The sequence below is a fragment of the Aquarana catesbeiana genome, linkage group LG05 (assembly GCF_042186555.1).
Source record: "Aquarana catesbeiana isolate 2022-GZ linkage group LG05, ASM4218655v1, whole genome shotgun sequence".
NCBI classification, from domain to species: Eukaryota; Metazoa; Chordata; class Amphibia; order Anura; family Ranidae; genus Aquarana; species Aquarana catesbeiana.
Genome location: NC_133328.1, coordinates 161,870,707 through 161,893,382, shown reverse-complemented (window position 1 = coordinate 161,893,382; position 22,676 = coordinate 161,870,707). Strand labels below are relative to the sequence as shown.

Below are 22,676 nucleotides of genomic sequence, written 5' to 3'. Positions count from 1 at the left end.
CACGTCTGGCACTGCAGGATCTGAGTCCCTGGCGGAGTAGTGTGTTACTGATGGTAGCCTTTGTTACGTTGGTCCCAGCTCTCTGCAGGTCATTCACTAGGTCCCCCGTGTGGTTCTGGGATTTTTGCTCACCGTTCTTGTGATCATTTTGACCCGACGGGTGAGATCTTGCGTGGAGCCCCAGATCGAGGGAGATTATCAGTGGTCTTGTATGTCTTCCATTTTCTAATTATTGCTTCCACAGTTGATTTCTTCACACCAAGCTGCTTGCCTATTGCAGATTCAGTCTTCCCAGCCTGGTGCAGGTCTACAATTTTGTTTCTGGTGTCCTTCAACAGCTCTTTGGTGCTTCACCATAGTGGAGTTTGGAGTGTGACTGTTTGAGGTTGTGGACAGGTGTCTTTTATACTGATAACATAACAGGTTCAAACAGGTACCATCATTACAGGTAATGTGTGGAGGACAGAGGAGCCTCTTAAAGAAGAAGATACAGGTCTATGAGAGCCAGAAATCTTGCTTGTTTATAGGTGACCAAATACTTATTTTCCACCATAATTTGCAAATAAATTCTTTCAAAAATCAGACTATGTGATTGTCTGGATTTTTTTCCACATTTTGTCTCTCATAGTTGAGGTATACCTATGATGACAATTACAGGCCTCTCTCATCTTTTTAAGTGGGAGAACTTGCACAATTGCTGGCTGACTAAATACTTTTTTGCCCTTCTGTAGCTCAATATTTGTAGTTTTTAATTTTTATTTCAATATCTGTGTGCTTGTGTATGCAGCTGTCCATTCGTGGATTAGGGTGTTTGAGCGAAGTGCATAGTTTTAGCACAGTTTTTATTAATTTTTGCCTGCCTTGATAAGGACCTGGATCTTCGATGTCGCCCATGCACGCCCACTATTTCTCGGAGCATTGGCACTTGTATTCCCTAGTGTTTTTCTTGGTACCCCTATTGTGGTATGTTCAGATGACCTTCTGCAAGGAGACATCTTTGTGGATCCTTGTAGTCAGCTCGTTCTTGAGTGACCCAAGGCTACATACACACATGAGAATTTTGTAGCTTGAAGCTACAAAATGCTCAAACATAAAAAAAATCTATTATTCTCTCTTGTTCTGTAGTAGAAATTGCATTTAGATATATGCAATATGTATTGTCAGTGTCTCCCAGTGTTAGTTCTACTTGCGGCTCGCTCATATAAGTGAACCGGCACTGGTGAAGGACCATTGGTAGTGAAAAGCTTCCTGTAGATGTGGAGAGGTGTTCGTCATGCAAAGATATGTCCACCAGCGAGGGCCCCTGGGGTATGCGCAGACTTGTTCGGTTGGTGGGGAAATGTTCGCTCTACGAAGATATTATCGGTTTGATACCTATCTCCTTTTGCGGAGTGATGTACGCTCGTGTCTTTCTATGTGTATGTTCACCACGTGGAAAGGCCTTAGCGTGTCCCTGCAGATAGCCTCGCATCCATAGGAACGGTAGTATAATCCGGCTATGCATTGTTCTCTGAACAATGCAGAATAAGGATTCACGGCAATAGTACAAGTGGAAATGTGTGCGCGAGCTTGGTCGGAACAGCGTTCACGATTTCTTATGGCGCCAATCTCACTACACGTGGGTTTTTTAACTGTAGAAGCACAGTTTTCAAGTACAAACAGCGGAAAATTGTGCACACTGTTCAGCACCGACATGACCAGACACTCTCCTAGTCAACGTTCAGTTTGAATATACACATGTGTTTTCATTGATTGCATTTTGTATAACACCTACTGTTTGAAAGAATGCATGAGCTTGATTGGCTGAACTGAATAGTCACCAACTCTTTTGTTACCCCTGTTCTAAGTCCTATTAATAAGCGGAGCTCCCATTGTCACCCAGGACTGTCTGAGGAGTTTCCAATGTAAGAACAACCGCTGTGCCTTTATTACTTGGTAAACACGAGTGCACTCAATTGCATTATCCAAAAGAGCTGAAAAGTGTGCTTATTGGCGCAAGCGAAGTTGATTGCTCAAAGCGTATAATAATTTCCATAACCGTAAATACATGAACGTGGATACATCTGTAGCTTAACAAGTTCTGGATCTTCTGTTGTACCTCAAATCAGGCAAATTGTGATGTTTTGAGGCGTTTTGAGTCTTATAGAATTACATTGGAGCACACAAAAACTTACAATATCCACTATTTGTCGAACATTTATGCACGTTTTTAAGTTGATAGCTCCACACAGCAACAACAATGTCACAGAGGATGCTGTTCACTGTTGGCTAATACAAAAATGGCAGAAGCACAAGCACTATAGCAAGACGCACAAAAATGCAATGCTCAGATGTGACTGCAGCCCAAGATATGTTCGGATCACGTTTTTCTGGTTTCTGTTGTTGATGACTGTCGTCCATTGGGGGACCCTCTTTTGAGGGATGTCTCTTCCCCATCTTTTTCCGGCCCATTTAAGCCTCTTCTCGTTGTGGGATTGGTTTCTGTGCAGCCCAGCGGGTCTGTCTCAATCAAACAGATAGTCCTTGGTGCTTTCTTCAGCCTTTTCAGGTGACTGGAATGGTTTCTTCTTCCCATATATGGCAGCCTCGTTCTCTGGAGAACCACCATCCCTGGGGCTACTCTCTGGCTCTTTAGAACAGATATTTATTTACACATCAAGGGGATCCCGCATTGGGCAGGTTGCCTAGCTCAGAGTCTGGTGGACACCATCTAGGTATTACCATGCCTTCATTACCAAGGAGGAGTAGGAGTCCTTCTTTCACCAAGTTAATCTGGTCCTTGCTCTTAGCCATGCAGAGAGTTTGTCTGGCTCACAATGTTTCCCTTTAAGGACAATGCCTTGGAAGCAGGTACTTCTTAACTAATAGTTTCTGGAGATAATTGCTGGAGAGCCCTGTGTCTGCTGGCAGACTAGTCTCCCTCTGTGGATATCTTCACTGGAGACAGAGTATGTCTTGTTAACATTATTTTCTTCAGATAAATCCCCTTGTTTTTTCCTTAATAAGGCAATTGCTTTTAGCAGTACTGCTAAGATTCTTGTCCCTTGCTACATGACATCTAACGCTGCACGGGATCTGAGGAATCAGAAACTTTATAGCTTGTCAGAGTTAGGCAGTACTTCAGCAGGATCCATCTGGGGAGTCCCTAGAGCACTTTTTGTGGGCTGTGGTACTTTTAATGATACTAGGCTTTTTGTAGTGAGATCAGTTGTCAGGTCAGACAACCCCTTTAGTCATAGCTTTTCCTTCCTTTTGATTCTAGAGGATCAGGGGTGCAAAGGAAATTGGGTCTTCCTATGTAGACTGGGTCTTCTCACCTGGACCTATTCCTTTCTGATATTTGTTTTGTTTTTTTTCTAGGGATTTTCTATTATTGACCTCTTCTGTTCACATGAAATAGTTATGGTTTCACCAGTTTTAGGTGTGTTTTTTAATTTTCAATTTCCATGCCCCCATCATGAGGAGTCATTCCCTCTGATGGGGCTCTTTTCCTTTTTGATCTTGTTCATTAGGTTGATTCTTCATGTCCTCTCTCTGATCATGTTGGCAAGTTTCCTTTTGATAAGGAGCTTCTCTTCATCCAGTATAGAATTGTGTCTTAGTCCTTCAGGCACTCTTGAACTAGTGGTCTTTTGTTGGGTCTTTTAGCAGTTGTTGCTGTCACTCGCTCCTCAGTTGGACTGCTTTTGGATGTCCCAACACTATCTGAATTTCTGTGTCTCTCAATGTACTCCCAGTGATTTTTTTTTTGTCTTAGTCTATTGGGGGAGACAGGTCCATTTCCTCTGTTTTTCTGTTAATGCTCTTGGTACTGCTTGCTCTAAACCAAGGGATGCCAGGCATAAGAGAGCCTATCCTGGCGCTGTTCTACAATATCTGAATTCTTGTGTCCGTTGAAGGACTCAAAAAAAAAAAAAAAAAACATTTTACGGTGAGTGCAAAAAACTATTATAACCCCTTCCCGCCGACCGTACGCAGATGTGCGTACTCAGCTTTCGGGGGTTATACCGGGATGATGCCCGCCGCGGCAGGCATCATCCCGGTACCGTTGTTTAGAGCCGGCGATTGGCTATCTGAGTATAACAACCGATGTGGCTAAAAGCCGCTCGGCTGTTTTACCGGAGGAGCGGGAGGGGACATCCCCCCCTCCCGCCGCTCTTACTGGGCCTCCCGTGCGATCGGAAGGCCTGGTGTCCAATCGGCTGCATTCGGCGGCTGGGGGCGGGCTGGAATGAAGCTGCAGGCGGATTCGTTCCAGCCTTCTCGTAAACGTGGAAGCGACGTCATGACGTCACTTCCCGTTTACTCGGCTGCCAATGGCGCCGGTTTTAAAAAAATATACATTGTTCAGAATCGCCGTTTTCGGTGATCTGAATACTTTGGAGTGCAAAGGAGGGATTGGGGGTCTTTTAGACCCCCGATCCCTCCATAAAGAGTACCTGTCACCACCTATTACTGTCACAAGGGATGTTTACATTCCTTGTGTCAGCAATAAAAGTAAAAAAAATTTTTTTTTTTTTAAACACAATTTATAAGTATAAAAATAAATAAAATAAATTAAAAAAAATTTAAAGCGCCCCTGTCCCCGCGAGCTCGCGCAGCGAAGAAAACGCATACGGAAGTCGCGCCCGCATATGTAAACGGTGTTCAAATCACACATGTGAGATATCGCCGCGATCGTCAGAGCGAGAGCAATAATTCTAGCCCACCTCCTCTGTAACTCAAACCTGGTAACCGTAAAAAAAATTTAAAGCGTCGCCTATGGAAATTCATAGGTACCGTAGTTTGTCGCCATTCCATGAGTGCGTGCAATTATAAAGGGTGACCTGTTTGGTATCTATTTACTCGGCGTAACATCATCTTTCACATTATACAAAAACATTGGGGTAACTTTACTGTTTGGATTTTTTAAAATTCATGAAAGTGTCCCTTTTCCAAAAATTTGCGTTTTAAAACACAGCTGCACAAATACCGTGTGATATAAAATATTGCAACAATCTCCATTTTATTCTCTAGATTCTCTGCTAAAAAAATATATATAATGTTTGGGAACTCTAAGTAATTTTCTAGCAAAAAATACGGATTTTAACTAGTAAACACCAAATTTCAAAAATAGGCTTAGTCATGAAAGGGATAATTTTGGATATGGTATTGTAATATAGAACGTGTTAATAATCTTTAAACCTGTAGCTCCCATTAACCACTTAAGGACCAGAAGGATTTTCCCCCTTAATGACCAGGCCATTTTTTGCTATACAGCACTGCGTCGCTTTAACTGACAATTGCCCTTTTTCTCCCACAAATAGTGCTTTCTTTTGGTGGTATTTGATCACCTCTACGGTTTTAATTTTTTGTGCTATAAACAAAAAAAAGCAACAATTTTGAAAGAAAAACACTAATTTTTTGCTATAATAAATATCCAAAAAAAAAAAAAAAAACTTTTCTTCATCAGTTTAGGCCAATATGTTCTCTCCTACATTTTTTTTGGTAAAAAAAAAATTGCAATAAGCGTATATTGATTGGTTTGCGCAAAAGTTATAGCATCTACAAAATAGGGGATAGATTTATGTCGTTTTTATTATTTTATTTTTTTTACTAGCAATGGCGGTGATCTGCGATTTTTAGCAGGACTGCGACATTGCGTCGGACACTTTTGACACTTTTCTGGGACCAGTGACATTTATTCAGCAATCAGTGTTATAAATAGCCACTGCTTACTGTATAAATGTCACTGGCGGCCCCCCCTCCCACTGCCCTCCGGTGTTTCTACCGGCTCAACGCTTCCATCGGTGAGTCAGAGACAGGATCCGCTGGCCCCAGATGTTTACCATAGAGATTTCTGGCGGACCAGATGGCCGCCGGAGTCCCGATGATCGTTCGGAGGCCGGGCGTGACGTCATAACAGCCTCGGCATTGAAACAAACGGTGCCACTTTGACTGGGAAGCCAAGATCTTTTTTTTATTATTATTTCAGGCCTTATTGACCCCATATCTCACTGTAAAGAGGACGGATCATGTATGAATGTGCGTTAGGGACCTTAGATTTTAAGCTCCTTGAGGGTAGGGACTGATGTGAATGCATAATGTCAATGTAAAGCGCTGCGTAAATTGACGGCGCTATATAAGTACCTGAAATAAATTAAATAAATGAAAAAATAAATAAATGCCATATTCCTATTACAATGGACGTGTACATTCCTTGTAATAGGAATAAAAGTGATCCAATTTTTTTTTTTTTTTTTTTTTTTTTTAAGAAAGTGTCAAACAAAGAAAAAAAAAAACTTAAAATTACAATAAAAATTTAAAGCACCCCTGTCCCCGAATTAAAGCGAATTGGATTTACTGGGTTTTTTTTGTTCTTTAACGCACAAAACTGTTTTTTTGTTTTTTTTTTTAAATTGCTGCGCAAATACCGTGCGAGATAAAAGGTTTCAATGACCGCCATTGTATTCTCTAGGGTCTTTGCTTAAAAAACATATATAATGTTTGGGGGTTCTATGTAATTTTCTAGCAAAAAAATAGATTTTTACATGTAGGAGAGAAATGTCAGAATTGGCCTGGGTGGCAATTGGTTAAAGAAAAGAATACAATCACACATGGTGGGGGTTCACTGATGTTTTGGGGTTGCTTTGCTGCTTTAGGCACTGGATGTCTTGACCGTGTGCATGGCATTATGAAATCTAAAGACTACCAAAGAATGTTGGTGTGCAATGTCGGGCCCAGTGTCAGAAAGTTGGGTCTCCATCAGAGGTCATGGGTCTTACAGCAGGACAGTGACCCACAGCACATGTCAAAAAACACCTAGAAATGGTTTAAGACCGCGCTGGAGATTACTGAACTGGTCAGCAATGAGTCCAGATCTAAATCCCATAGAGCATTGTGGAGAGGTCTCAAAACAGGAGTTGGGAAAAAGGACCCTTCCAATCTGAGAGAACTGGAGCAATTGGCAAAAGAAGAGTGGTCCAAAATTCCAGAAGAATTGATGATTACAGGAAGCGATTGAATTAATTATTTTTTCAAAGGGGTGTGCTACCAAATATTAAATTAGGAGTGCCAACAATTTTGTCCAGTCCATTTTTGTAGATTTGCTTGGAATGTGTCAGATTTATGCTTTTTGTTTCTCCGCTTTTTGGTGTTTCACACCAATACAAACAAAAGAAATGAACAAGAGAATGCCTAAACATTTGTAATTGCAACAATTTTTTGAGCGAAGTGGTGCATTATCTGACAGAAATGGAGGGGTGCCAATATTTTTGCCCATGACTGTAAACAGGTACAACTTATGTGGGAGGATTAGTTTGATCTGTGTATCACCTGAGAATATTCACTTCATTGTGTATACAGCAGATAAAATAAGTATTGAACACGTCACCATTTTTCTAGGTAAATACATTTCTAAAGGTGTTATTGATATTAAAATTTTTTTAACACATGTCGGTAACAACCCATGCAAGCCAGAAGAAATCAAAACAAATAAGTTCAGAAATTAATGTATGTTTAATAAAATGTAATGACACAGGAAAAAAGTATTAAACACTCTAACTGAAATTTACTTCCTACAAAATCCTCTGTTGGTAATGACCACTTCAAGACGCCTTCTGTATGGAGAAACTAGTCACATGCATTGCTCAGATGTGATTTTGGCCCATTCTTCCACACAAACAGTCTTCAAATCTTGAAGTTTCCGTGGGCCTCTTCTATGAACTCTAATCTTATGTTCTTTCAATAGATTTTCTATTGGATTCAAGTCAGATGATTGGCTGAGCCATTCAAGCACCTTTATTTTCTGTCTTTGAAACCAATTGAGGCTCCTTGGCTTTGTGTTTGGGATCATTGTCTTGCTGAAATGTCCACTCTCGTTTGAAGCTGTTTTTTTTTTTGTAAGGTTTTACAACCACTTTAAAATCAGACCTAGTGATTCTACCTTGAAGGTCAACATTCAGGTACTTTCTATAGGGAAACCGTTCTCTCGACACTGTCTCTTCTGTGTTGTCACCCTATCACATGTGCCTCTAGTGAAAACTGCAAGTGGACAACCATGGTCCACTATTGTAAAAATCAGTAAGCAGGTTCAGATCTGTAGACCAGGAGCAGCAGAAAGACTGAAGAGCAGCACCACATCAATTCAGCAACCGATTTAAAAAAAAGTACCACAATACAGGGCTTTAGCAAGCTATTATTTAGTTGGGGTTTATAGAGCCTAATATGTGGTTCATGCTTTTTTTTTTTCTCTGCCGGGTTTGTTATTTTACAGAGACCCATCACCTCATGAGAGAGACCGTGTGGGAACATTTCTGTTCATATGTACTGATGCGTCTTTTGTATTAACCATGTTTACATGTATAATAAATTAGGGGTAAACAATCTTTACATTTTCCTGTTTGGAAGTTGCTCTCTTTGCTCCGTGACCTATGGGCACTGAGCGGAATTCAGGTCCTTTATGCCACAGGTTTAGGATACTGTTTGTGATTTTGTTCTTGTAAACTTAAAAACTGTATTTTGATAGCTGCCAAAGAATGTTTAAGTGACAACTTGAGATGTGTGAGTAATAATTAAAGCTGTACCAGGTCACACAGGTGAGAGGTAAGAGCAAATCCCCCCCCCCTTAATATTTTATAAATGGCAAGTCCTAGATGGTGTACAATTAGACACCTTAACATAACATGGGTCTACATACAATAATGGTCATAGGCATAACACTTTTACAAGCCATAGGCTGGATTCTCACTGTTTCTTGCATGTTACCATGCAATATACACACACATTTTGATGCACTATATTGGCAGTAAATACCCAGTACACTTATTGCCCGTTTATGCTTGTTAAAAAGGAACTACAGGCAAACCTCTAAATACATAGACACCTGTGCCATACTGTGCCATGTGGTCAGTATGTAGATTAAACTACAAATGCTGCTTTTAACGCAAACATTTTCTGAAAGTCATTTAGTTTCATTTTAAGGTGCATTGCAAATCTAGTACATTTTAATGTTTTTTCTTTGGAAGGGAAGAAGAGTGCTGTACAAATTCCATGAGCTGAAGATTAATTACAAAGTGTTAAAAGGGATCGCTGGTCGTGAAATTGCTGCCTCACGATGTGCAATTGTAAACGTTGCTGTGGAGATTTTTCTTATGGGTGGAAGACTAAACAGTGCAGTGCAGACATTGAGAGGTAAAAAAAAAATGTATTTCAAGTTTTTTTTAGAATGTGTTAAGCACCACATTACATATAACTGATTTGCACAAGATCATCCCTCAGTACAAAATTTTGAGCTAATACTGGGTATCTGGAGAAAAAATAAACTGAATTGTTATAATGGCTTTGGGATATTTTTAAAATGTTATAGCTTACATGTTTTTAAAGATGAAGTTTAGGTATGTCACTTTAGTCCAGCTTGGACCAATGTAAGTAATGTGATCTTGGGGGGATTTTTAAAGGATAAGTATGGCCTAAGCTCTTTTGGCTATACTTCTCCTGTGGGTCACAGGAGTGCACTTAGTTCTGCTCTCCTGTGACCCAAATTCAGCCCATAGCAGGCTAACAACACAGAACTGGTCCAGGGTCTGCAGAGATCCTGACATTAATGTCAGGATCTGCACAAATGCCTGACCAGCAGCTGGCTCAGCCTCCCAACGCACTGCTGAGAGCATCAGCCAGCCACTCCCGTCCCCTACACAGCCCAGCGCTCAGTCTGACCAGAGAACTTAGTGATCAGTGGTCTTTGATCGCTCCGTTCTCAGTGTAGAGGTGGCAGGGACAGCTGCCACATCGGACTGATGCTGCAGCTACATAGGTGAGTATGAATGTATTTTATTTTTTAATCTCCCACTTCTCTTTTAACTCAGTGGTAGTAGCAGTTTTAGTGAGATTCTGCCAGTGTGAGCTTTGCTTTAGGGCTTCTCGGCCCACTTTTATAAAACACCAAAAACACAGAAAACCTGCCCGCACAGGGGTTTCCACCATTAGAGTGAGTAACACAAAAATAATGCCAAGCCACCTTTCCCCCACTTCAGCAGCGCCAATGCTCTTTTCACTGGTCCCTCGGACATTTTAACCCAGCTTTCCTGGCTCTCTGGGTTTTCCTGGCTCACTCAGCCTGTAGTTACAGCATCCGGATGCATGGGCCCACTCCTTGGCCTCGCAAAAGTGAATCTCCTGGCACCCCAGGGCTCTCTCACTCTTCCGCGACCTCCGGATTTCCTCACCTAGTCGTCTCAGCTCAAGTCCTCCAGGCTATTTGTCTCCACTCTCCCAGCCCTATGGAATGCAATGCCCAAGCTTATCATTATATAAGGGCTGTGCTTACCTACACTCACATCCAGCTGAACACTGGGTTGAAGATTTCTTTCTTCCAAAAACGCCTCAATGTAGCCTGATCAATGGCATCCTCAATGCTGAGAAATACAGGCAGATTACCTATCCATCATGCCATACCATCAGGGAGGTGTGTGATTGACCTAAAATTTATTGTGCTGCAGGACAACTCCAAACTTATATCCAATGTCATTAAAGAAGAACAATTAGTCCTGTAAGTGATGGTTTGGCCTCCACAAAGCCCTGATCTCAAAATCATTGAGTCTGTGTCTGGGATTACTTAAGAGACGGAAGGATTTGAAGTGGATGTAAACCCGATTCATGAAATTTGACCTGGGCACATATATCTAGTATGTACTTATCTCTCTCCAAAGCCCTGTCTTGTGTCTGTCTTTATGCTGCTCGTTCTGTTATCAGCATAACTTCTGACAAGTTCCCCACGAAACGGGAAATAAAAACAGCTGGAAATTTGTGTCGGGTGGGTGTGCTATAAATAGATTAGCAGAGAGCTGGTCTATTCACAGCACAGCTCTGCACATTCCTTCCTTCCTCTGCCTATGTGGAGGGGGGTTGGGTGTGCATTTCCTCCAATCAGCTGTCATACAGTGTATGCCAAGACTTCACTCCCACAGCTGAAACAGGAAGAAAAACAATCTAACATGATGTGCACTTTCTAAACAGTATATAAAGCCAAAGACAGCAGATATACAAATAACTTATATAGGGAGATTTGTTTCATCTTTGTATCATCTGAGGCTATTCACTTCACTGGGTATAGGAGAGGGTTTACATCCACTTTAAGGCAGCCTATGTCCACAGAAGATCTGTGGTTAGTTCTCCAAGATGTTTGGAACAATCTACCTGTTAAGGTCCTTCAAACACTGTTCACAAGTGTACATAGAAGAATTGATGCTGTTTTGTAGGCAAAGGGTGGTCACAGGAAATATTTATTTGGATTAACCTTCTGTTCATTTACGTTCCATTTTGTTAATTAATAAAAAATAAATGAATAACTCTATGATATTCTATTTCTGAAAGCAACCTTGCTAGTACCGGGTTGGACCCCCCTTTGCCTTCAGAACTGCCATAATTCTTCATGGCATAGATTCAACAAGGTGTTGGAAACATTCTTCAGGGATTTTGGTCCATATTGACATGATAGCATTACGTAGTTGCTGCAGATTTGTCGGCTGCACCTCCATGATGTGAATCTCCCATTCCACCACATCCCAAAGGTGCTCTATTGGATTGAGATCTGGTGACTGTGGAGGCCATTGGAGGACAATGAACTCATTGTCATGTTCAAGAAACCAGTTTGAGATGATTTGAGCTGTGTGACATGGTGCATTATCCTGCTGGAAGTAGCCATCAGAAGGGTACACTGTAGTCATAAAGGGATGGACATGGTCAGCAACAATACTCAGGTAGGCTTAAACGATTCTCAATTGGTACTAAGGGGCCCAAAGTATGCCAAGAAAATATCCCCCACATTATTTCACCACCACCACCAACATGAACCGTTGATACAAGGCTGGATGGATCCATGCTTTCATGTTGTTTATGCCAAATTCTGACCCTACTATCTGAATGTCGCAGACTCATTAGACCAGGCAATGTATTTCCAGTCTTCTATTGTCCAATTTTGATAAGCCTGTGCCAATTGTAGCCTCTGTTTCCTGTTCTTAGCTGACAGAAGTGACACCCAGTGTGGTCTGCTGCTGTAGCCCATCTGCTTCAAGGTTCGATGTGTTGTGCATTCAGAGATAGTATTCTGCATACCTTGGTTGTAATGAGTGGTTATTTGAGTTACTGTTGCCTTTCTGTCATCTCATACCAGTCTGCCCTTTCTTCTGACAGCAAAGCATTTTCATCCACACAACTGCCGCTCATATTTTCTCTTTTTTGGACCACTCTCTGTAAACCCTAGAGATGGTTGTGCGTGAATATCGCAATAGATTAACAGCTTTTGAAATATTCAGACCACTCCGCATGGCACCAACACCCATGTTACGTTCAAAGTCACTTAAATCCCCTTTTTTCCCCATTCTGATGTTCAGTTTGAACTTCAGCAAGTCATCTTCACCACCTCCTAAATGCATTGATTAGCAATTTGTGTTACCAAAAAATTGAACAGGTGGAACTAATAAAATGTCAGGTGATTTTAGCAAATGGCTGCAATATAACAAAGAGTGAAAAATTTAAGGGGGTCTGAATACTTTCCGTCCCCACTGTATATACATATATATATATATATACATACAGTGGGGATGGAAAGTATTCAGACCCCCTTAAATTTTTCACTCTTTGTTATATTGCAGCCATTTGCTAAAATCATTTAAGTTCATTTTTTTCCTCATTAACCACTTCCCTACCAGGCCAATTCTGACATTTCTCTCCTACCGTACATGTAAAAATCATAATTTTTTTGCTAGAAAATTAAATAGAACCCCCAAACATTATATATGTTTTTTTTTTGCAAAGACCCTAGAGAATACAATGGTAGTTGTTGCAACTTTTTATCTCAAACAGTATTTGCGCAGGAATTTTTCGAACGCGTTTTGTTTGGGAAAAAAACTGTTTTGTGTTTTAAAAAAAAACAAAACAGTAAAGTTAGCCCAATGTTTTTACATATTGTGAAAGATGAAGTTACGCCGAGTAAATAGATACATAACATGTCACGCTTCAAAATTGCACACGCTCGTGGAATGGCGCCAATGTTACTTAAAAATCCCCATAGGCGATGCTTGAAATTTTTTTTACTGGTTACATGTTTTGAGTTACAGAGGAGGTCTAGGGACAAAATTATTGCTCTCGGCTGCTATGATCGTTCCTATGGTGTAGAGATTCGCCGGCTGAAACCGGCAATATCTGAATGATGTCTGTAACTACAGGCATCATTCAGATATACCCGCTCAAAGCCCAGGATGTCATATGACGTGGGCGGGCGGGAAGTGGTTAATGTACACACAGCACCTCATATTGACAGAAAAACACAGAAATGTTGACATTTTTGCAGATTTATTAAAAAAGAAAAACTGAAATATCACATGGTCCTAAGTATTCAAACCCTTTGCTCAGTATTTAGTAGAAGCACCCTTTTGATCTAATGCAGCCATGAGTCTTTTTGGGAAAGATGCAACAAGTTTTTAACACCTGGATTTGGGGATCCTCTGCCATTCCTCCTTGCAGATCCTTTCCAGTTCTGTCAGGTTGGATGGTAAACATTGGTGGACAGCCATTTTTAGGTCTCTCCAGAGATGCTCAATTGGGTTTAAGTCAGGGCTCTGGCTGGGCCATTCAAGAACAGTCACTGAGTTGTTGTGAAGCCACTCCTTCGTTATTTTAGCTGTGTGCTTAGGGTCATTGTCTTGTTGGAAGGTAAACCTTCGGCCCAGTCTGAGGTCCTGAGAACTCTGGAGAAGGTTTTCGTCCAGGATATCCCTGTACTTGGCCGCATTCATCTTTCCCTCGATTGCAACCAGTCGTCCTGTCCCTGCAGCTGAAAAACACCCCCACAGCATGATGCTGCCACCACCATGCTTCACTGTTGGGACTGTATTGGACAGGTGATGAGCAGTGCCTAGTTTTCTCCACATACAGTGCTTACCGCTTAGAATTAAGGCCAAAAAGTTCTTTTTTGGTCTCATCAGACCAGAGAATCTTATTTCTCACCATCTTTGAGTCCTTCAGGTGTTTTTCGGGCTTTCATGTGTCTTGCACTGAGAAGAGGCTTCCGTTGGGCCACTCGGCCATAAAGCCCCAACTGGTGGAGGGCTGCAGTGATGGTTGACTTTCTACAACTTCCTCCCATCTCCTGACTGCATCTCTGGAGCTCAGCCACCGTGATCTTTGGGTTCTTCTTTACTTCTCTCACCAAGGCTCTTCTCCCCCGATAGCTCAGTTTTTGGCCGGATGGCCAGCTCTAGGAAGGGTTCTGGTCGCCCCAAACGTCTTCCATTTAAGGATTATGGAGGCCACTGTGCCTTTAGGAACCTTAAGTGCAGCAGAAATTTTTTTGTAACCTTGGCCAGATCTGTGCCTTGCCACAATTCTGTCTCTGAGCTCTTCAGGCAGTTCCTTTGACCTCATGATTCTCATTTGCTCTGACGTGCACTGTGAGCTGTAAGGTCTTATATAGACAGGTGTGTGGCTTTCCTAATCAAGTCCAGTCAGTATAATCAAACACAGCTGGACTCAAATGAAGGTGTAGAACAGGGATATGCAATTAGCGGACCTCCAGCTGTTGCAAAACTACAAGTCCCATCATGCCTCTGCCTCTCTGTGTCATGCTTGTGGCAGTCTTGCTATGCCTCATGGGACTTGTAGTTCTGACACAGCTGGAGTTCCGCTAATTGCATATCCCTGGTGTAGAACCATCTCAAAGATGATCAGAAAAAATGGACAGCACCTGAGTTAAATATGAGTGTCACAGCAAAGGGTCTGAATACTTAGGACCATGTGATATTTCAGTTTTTCTTTTTTAATAAATCTTCAAAAATGTCAACAATTCTGTGTTTTTCTGTCAATATGGGGTGCTGTGTGTACATTGAGGGAAAAAAATGAACTTAAATGATTTTAGCAAATGGCTGCAATATAACAAACAGTGAAAAATGTAAGGGGGTCTGAATACTTTCCGTCCCCACTGTATATACAGTTATGCTCATAAGTTTTACATACCAGATTTCTTGGCCATTTTTCAGAGAATATGAATGATAACACAAAAACTTTTCTTTCACTTATGGTTAGTGTTTGGCTGAAGCCATTTATTATCAATCAACTGTGTTTACTCTTTTTTAAATCATAATGGCAACAGAAACTATCCAAATAACCCTGATCAAAAGTTTACATACCCTGGTGATTTTGGCCTGATAACATGCATACAAGTTGACACAAAGGGGTTTGAATGGCTATTAAAGGTAACCATCCTCACCTGTCATCTGTTTGCTTGTAATTAGTGTGTGTGTGTGTGTGTGTGTGTGTGTGTATAAAAGGTCAATGAGTTTCTGGACTCCTGACGGACCCTTGCATCTCATCCAGTGCTGCACTGACGTTTCTGAGTCATGGAGAAAGCAAAAGAATTGTCAAAGAATCTTCGGGAAAAGGTAGTTGAACGGTATAAAACAGGAAAGGGATTTTAAAAAGATATCCAAGGAATTGAGAACGCCAATCAGCAGTGTCCAAACTCTAATCAAGAAGTGGAAAATGAGGGGTTCTGTTGAAACCAAACCACGGTCAGGTAGATCAACTAAAATTTCAGCCACAACTGCCAGGAAAATTGTTCTGGATGCAAAGAAAACCCCACAAATAACGTCAGGTGAAATACAGGACTCACTGCAAACATGTGGGGTGGCTGTTTCAAGATGCACAATAAGGAGACACTTGAAGAAAGATGGGCTGCATGGTCGAGTCGCCAGAAGAAAGCCATTACTACGCAAATGCCACAAAGTATCCCGCTTACAATACGCCAAACAGCACAGAGACAAGTCTCAAAACCTTCTGGCACAAAGTCATTTGAAGTGACAAGACCAAAATTTAGCTTTTTGGCCACAACCATAAACGCTACATTTGGAGGCCTATAATGAAAGGTACACCATTCCTACTCGCCTGACCTAAACCCCAAAGAGAATCTGTGGGGTATTGTTAAGAGGAAGATGAGGGACACCAGACCCTGCAATGCAGACGAGCTGAAGGCCGCTATCAAAGCAACCTGGGCTTCCATAACACCTCAGGAAAGGAAAACGTTTGAACTAAGAATGATACTTCTTTTTGACACGAAGAATAATGGCCTGAATTTAGATATTGGTTTCCTTACACATTATGCTAAAGTTTTACGACCGCTCTGTGACCAGCATCCCCCCCTGCATTCCCTCCCTAGCTCTCCCTCTGTCTTATCTCACTTTTCAATTTTCTCTATAACACCTCAGCAATGCCACAGGCTGAACACCTCCATGCCACACCGCATTGATGCAGTAATTCATGCAAAAGGAGCCCCGACCAAGTACTGAGTGCATACTTTAACCGTACATGAACATACTTTTCAGTAAGCCAACATTTCTGTATTAAAAATCCTTTTTCATTATTGGTCTTATGTGATATTCTGATTTTCTGAAATGCTGAATTTTGGGTGTTCACTAGCTGTAAGCCATAATCCTCATAAAAAAAAGAAAGAAATGCTTGAAATATATCACTCTGTGTGTGACGCATCTATATAAAATATGAGTTTCACTTTTTGAATTGAATTACTGAAATAAATGAACTTTTTGATGATATTCTAATTTTATAAGATGCACGTGTGTGTGTGTGTGTATGTATGTGTATACACTGATATATATATATATACACTGATTTTTGCCAAAGAAGAGATGTGCAGGGAGGCATGTCTGCACAAGTCTTGGCCATTAGAGGACAGGCATGCTCTGCTCCCAGCACAGATAGAAAACTGACCACCCTAGAAAAGATGTGCCTACTGTGGTCAGTTTGAAATAGCAAAGTAGGGGAACTGGCAGGATCACCAGGAATTTCACACATTAGAAATACAAAGAGAACTGAATACTTTTTAATACAAATACGTGGTACAACATATACATACCAGGAATATGAAATGTTGGAGTAACCTACAAGCCTACGAAATGTGTAACAATGTACTACCTCATTCTCCGCATATCCAGCACTGGTAAGGGAATAAGCTTTTGTAGAGAGGCTGGGCTCTTGTACCAACCGAATAGGAGCTTGAAGCTTGTGTCCAATTGGCAATACGTTTTTTAAATGTCAGCAAAAAAGCCTTGCTTCAGTGCTCTTCTGGGATGCAGTGGCCCATTTCCTTCAAGTCCAGTGTGTAAAAGGGACACTTAAAAAAGCATGCGACAGGAGGATGTTAGAGCTGCAAAATCAGATGTTAACATTCTGTTTGTAACATACACAGGGTTTCAAAGGGTTTTGAATCTCTACAAAGTCGTCCTGACTCGAGAAGTTTAGAGTGAAAATGTTTGAGTTGGAGGTATAAAAACCATTTCCCCTGTCTAGGGACTTCTGTGGTGAGAAGCTCCGTTAGGGGTTTAAGTCCAGAAGAACTGATTCAGTTAGAACTGATTCAATCAGATTGTCAAAGATGGAGAGTCCGTGGGGGTGTGATAGGGGCAGGATGTGTCTTCTCAGAGCTCCATCTTTCCTCCTGAAATGTATCAGTTTTTGGTACCTTTTTAACCGAACTTACTCGAATTCCAATGCCATCCTCAGCGTCTTAAAAGTACAAGGGGCCGCCTCGGTTGGATCAGTGGCAGCTCCGCTCTCAGCGTGGCATGGACACAAGCTCCGCCTCCACCATTTTCCGTCCTGTGTCGTCCTCACAGCATGCCAGGCAGCAGGGCATGAGGATGGAGAAGGCAGCAGGCGTTGCACTCCAGATCCCCGCCCCAGTCCCCCGAGCTGGAGGTGGATACGGCGGCTATCACCAAACTGATCCTGGAAGCTATTGCACATTGACTATTTGGCATCTGAATGTAATCTCATCAGACATGATTTAGATAAGATCAGGTTCAGACTTACCACGGCTGAGGATCGTATTTCTGAGGTGGAGGATTCCTCGCACTCCCAGGACTTCACAGCTGTCCGAGCTCAGAGATATGGTAAGATCAGTCTAACATAGAGCTGATGACGCTGAAGACAGACTGAGGAGGAATAACATATGGGTGGTGGGTTTGCCAGAAGGTGCAGAGGGGGCTAAACCGGTATTATTTTCTAAACAGTTCTTTAAAAATCTGCTATCCCTGGGGGACCTCCCACCCACATATGTTGAGAGAGCACACCAGGTTCCCACTGAAGCGGGGCCTCCAGGCTCCCCACAGTGGCCTTTCCTGATCAGGTTTCTGAATAGGAGACAGTGACATGCTCCTAGCTGAAGCAAGGAAGCATCAAGATCTAATGTTTGAAAATGCATGCATTGTGCTCTTTCCTGACTTTTCTGATGAAACACAGAAAACGTCGCTCCATTACAGATGTCAGGAGAAGGTTCAGAGAAAAGGAAATAAAGTACAGTTTGCTGTATTCTAGCCGACTTCAGGTTCAGTACAAGGGCACAGTCAAGTTCTTTGATACCCCGCAAGATGCCTGTGATTGGTTGGATAACAACCCCTAGTGCCAACTTGAGCTTGGTTCTCCCTTGAAGATGTCTTCCAAGCGGCCAACTGGGTTTGCAATCACCTTTTGCTGAGGGTGCTAGAACTGATGCTCTTTCTTATACTGTTACCCTGTACACGGGTTGAGGTGCATTTGGGACTGCATGTTTATCTGCAATTCTCATCTCTCTGCTACACTTATCCGTCCTGCAGCTAGAAGGTTGCACCGTATCCTGGTATATTGCATGGAGTCTCCTGTTGTAGATGCAAGTTTACCACCTAGAACTGCCGAACTTTCAACACCAACAGTTGGATATTTCCAGTTTTTTGGGGGGTTTAGGGATCAAGCTGCATACCAGACAGTTTTTTTTTTTTTTTTTAGTTTACAAGTTTCTGGTATAACGGCGGGGGGGGGGGTTACCGATCAGTTCAATGGTTCATATTTATGTATTGCTCGAATAAACATGTCATGTTTCAGGTTTACCAATGGATAGCAAACTTAAAGTGGTGTCTTGGAATGTGAAGGGTTTGAATAAGAAATTCAAGAGGGCGGCGGTGTTTCAGTATCTTAAACAAGTTGAGCCACATGTTGTCCTCCTGCAGGAGACTCACCTTGCCGGGGGTAAGATTTTGTCCCTGCGTAAACCCTGGATACAAAGGCCATTTCACTCTACGTATTCCACCAGTGCAAGAGGGGTTTCCATACTAATCAGTAAGGCTGTCCCCTGTACTATTCACCAAGTGTTTTCTGATCTGGGGGGTCGATATGTGGCTGTGGTACTGGACATCTATTATCATAAACTGTTGCTTGTGAACATCTACTTACCTCCTCCTTTCCAAGTGCAATTACTATATGATTTAATGGTTAAGTTAGCACTGTTTGCCAATTTACCTATGATGTTAATGGGTGATTTCAATGCCATTTTATACCCTGTATTGGATTCATCTAACACGAATAGGCCAGCCTCGGTGGACCTCCGCTCCTGAGTTTCTGTATCAGATCTTTCTGAATTATAGCGTTGGAAACACCCAGATGTTAACTCGTATTCTCATCTATCTGCTACACATAGGTCCTCAGCTACAATTGACCTGGCGTTTGGCAATGCTCCCCTATTAATGTATGTTCAGGATTCAGATTATTTGGCTGGAGGAACATCGGAACACAACCCACTTTCTGTCACCCTGGCTCTCCCAGGGGGAGGGAAGAGGGGGAGGTTGGAGGTTATCACCTGGCTGGTTACAGGAGGATCAAGTGTCTTCCCTACTACATCACTCCATTGTGACCTATTGGTCTACTAATGCGGACTCGGCTGAGCCAGCAGTGGTATGGGATGCCTTTTAAAGCTGTGGTGAGGGGAGAATGTATATCTGCAATTAAATCGGTTAGGAAAGGCAATAAATTGGAGGGTGAGGTTCTACTAGCCAAAGAGAAGGGAAATGTGAGAGGGACCATGCCGACTCTCCATCGGATGTTACTTGCACACCTCCGTTGGAGGCGAAGCGTCTTTTGTCCTTACATTTTACGGGACTTGCTCATACTGAAGCTGGGAGGTGGGCAGAGTCTATTTTCTCTCAGGGGGACAAAATGGGCAAACTTCTGCCCATCTTGGTAGCAGATAAAAAAATAACAGTCAGTATACATGTTATCGAGCGCTGGGGGAGATTTGGTTACAGACTCGACCAGTATTCTAGCGGAATTTGTGAGTTACTACTCTTCTCTTTGCACCCCTATACCTTCCTATGACTCTACAGACTTGGATAAGTTGCTGAGTGGTTTGTCTTTCCTAGGCTATATCAGACTCTGATATGGATCTTCTTGATGCCTATATTTCAGCTTTGGAGATTGAGTCGGCTATATTAGCCTTTCTGCCTCAGAAGGCTCCGGGGCTGGACGGCTTCCCTGCGGACTTCTATAAACTTTATATGGAATAATTAGCTCCTAGACTCAGTGTGCTGGGGGCTGTCCCCCTAAACTTCTTTTACAGTGCTCAACGATTTTGCCTCTTTCTCGGGTCTTCGAGTGAACTGGGGCAAGTCATCTATTCTACCGTTGAGTGTGGATGCAAGGAGGGAAGCGGATACTAACCTTCCTTTACAGTGGATTTCATCTACCACCTACTTGGGTGTAAAAATCACAGCTAATATCCAGGATTACATGTCTCTAAACGCCTGTTAGTGTCACAGCTTAACCAAAAAAACGCAATTATGGAAGCGGTTACCCCTGTCATTTCATGGGGCATATCAACCTTATCAAAATGAAGATTTTGCCAGTAATTTTGTACTTCCTATGACATTCCCCAGTGTGAATCCCCAAAGCATATTTCCAAAAACTGGATAGTATCATTGGGTCTTTTTTGTTGTCTCCCCAGTCACCCTGCATAGGAATTGGGGTACTACAAGAACCCTGGGGACAGGGAGGGTTAGCATTACTAGATTGGCAAAAATACTACCTGGCTGGACAGATGGTTTTTGCTAGACGATGGCTGCTGGCAGATGATGGGGACTCTTCCACAATCCTGCAGGCGACACAGTTGGGGTCATATGAGAGTCTGCGATTAGCATTGTATAGGGGCCCAAAATCCAATTTACAATTAACGCAGTCAATGAAAGCGACTATTAACCACTTCCTGCCCGGCCTATAGCAAAATGCCGGGCGGTGGTTGTTATCCTGACTGGGCGTCATATGACGTCCAGCAGGATAACAGCGGCCGCGTCCCCGTGGGGGGGGGGCATTGTGGAGATAGATTGGTGGTGTGTCAGTCCGACACACCGCTACACCGATCTCTGTAAAAAGCCTCCGATGGAGGCTCTTTACTACGTGATCAGCCGCGTCCAATCACGGCTGATCACGATGTAAACAGGAAGAGCCGTTGATCGGCTTTTCCTCACTCGCGTAGACAGAGTAGAGGAGAGCAGATCGGCGGCTCTCCTGACAGGGGGGTCTGTGCTGATTGTTTATCAGCGCAACCCCCCCCTCGGATGCCCGCACTAGATCACCAGGGAAGCTGCTAGGACCACCAGGGAAGCAGGCAACATGTGGATGGCCAGGAATGTACCCCATGGCCATCCATATGTGCCCAGTCTGTGCCAATCAGTGCCCACAAATGGGCACTGACTGGCATTATTATAAAGCAGTGATGCCCAGCAATGCCACCCATTAATGTCATCGGTGCCACCAATCAGTGTCAACAGTGCCACCCATCAGTGTCCATCTGTGCCACATATTAGCGCCCATCAGTGCCCACACCGCTACACCGATCTCGGTAAAGAGCCTCCGATGGAGGCTCTTTACTACGTGATCAGCCGTGTTCAATCACGGCTGATCACGATGTAAACAGGAAGAGCCGTTGATCGGCTTTTCCTCACTCGCGTAGACAGAGTAGAGGAGAGCCGATCGGCGGCTCTCCTGACGTGGGGGTCTGCGCTGATTATTTTTCAGCGCAGCCCCCCCCCCCCGCGGATGCCCACACTGGACCACCAAGGAAGCCGCCAGGCCCACCAGAGAAGCCCCCAGCATGTGGATAGCCATCCACATATTAAAAAAATGCCCAATATATGCCAATCAGTGCCCACAAATGGGCACTGACTGGCAACATTATGGATCAGTACAGACAAGTGATGCCCAGCAATGCCACCCATCAGTGCCCATCTATCAGTGCCCATCTGTGCCACCTATCAGTGCCACCCATAAGTACCCATCAGTGTCGCCTATGAGTGCCCATTAGTGCCGTATACCAGTGCCACCTCATCAGTGCAGCCATATCAGTGCCCATCATTGAAGAAGAAAACTTACTTCTTTACAAAAAAATTTAACAAACAAAAACTTTTTTTTTCCTAAATTTTCGTTCTTTTTTTATTTGTTGCGCAAAAAATAAAAATCGCAGAGGTGATCAAATACCACCAAAAGAAAGCTCTATTTGTGGGAACAAAATGATAAAAAATTTGTTTGGGTACAGTGTTGCATGACCGCGTAATTGTCATTCAAGTTGCGACAGCGCTGAAAGCTGAAAATTGGCTTGGGCAGGAAGGTGTATAAGTGCCTGGTATTGAAGTGGTTAAAGATTGGGAAGCAACTACTAACCTGGCATCTCCCAGTTACATCAGAGTTATACCTTCTGCTCCCCTATGGATGAATCCTAATCTTTCTAATTTTTACTCCCTCCTGGATCCCATGATTTGGCCAGTAGGGGTGTAAAGGTTTTTGGAGCCATTACCAGGGAGGGAGAACTCATAACATTCGATCAATTG

At 42.7% G+C, this 22,676-nt stretch overlaps 1 protein-coding gene across 1 annotated transcript in view; it reads left to right on the top strand.

Moving 5' to 3' along the window:
- TOPAZ1 (testis and ovary specific TOPAZ 1) overlaps nucleotides 1–22,676 on the top strand; it is a 206,689-nt gene that overhangs the window by 67,665 nt on the left and 116,348 nt on the right. Inside the window, exon 4 of the mRNA XM_073632756.1 lies at nucleotides 9,006–9,171. Within this exon, the coding sequence (XP_073488857.1) occupies nucleotides 9,006–9,171 (166 nt within the window). The remainder of the gene's footprint in view (nucleotides 1–9,005; nucleotides 9,172–22,676) is intronic.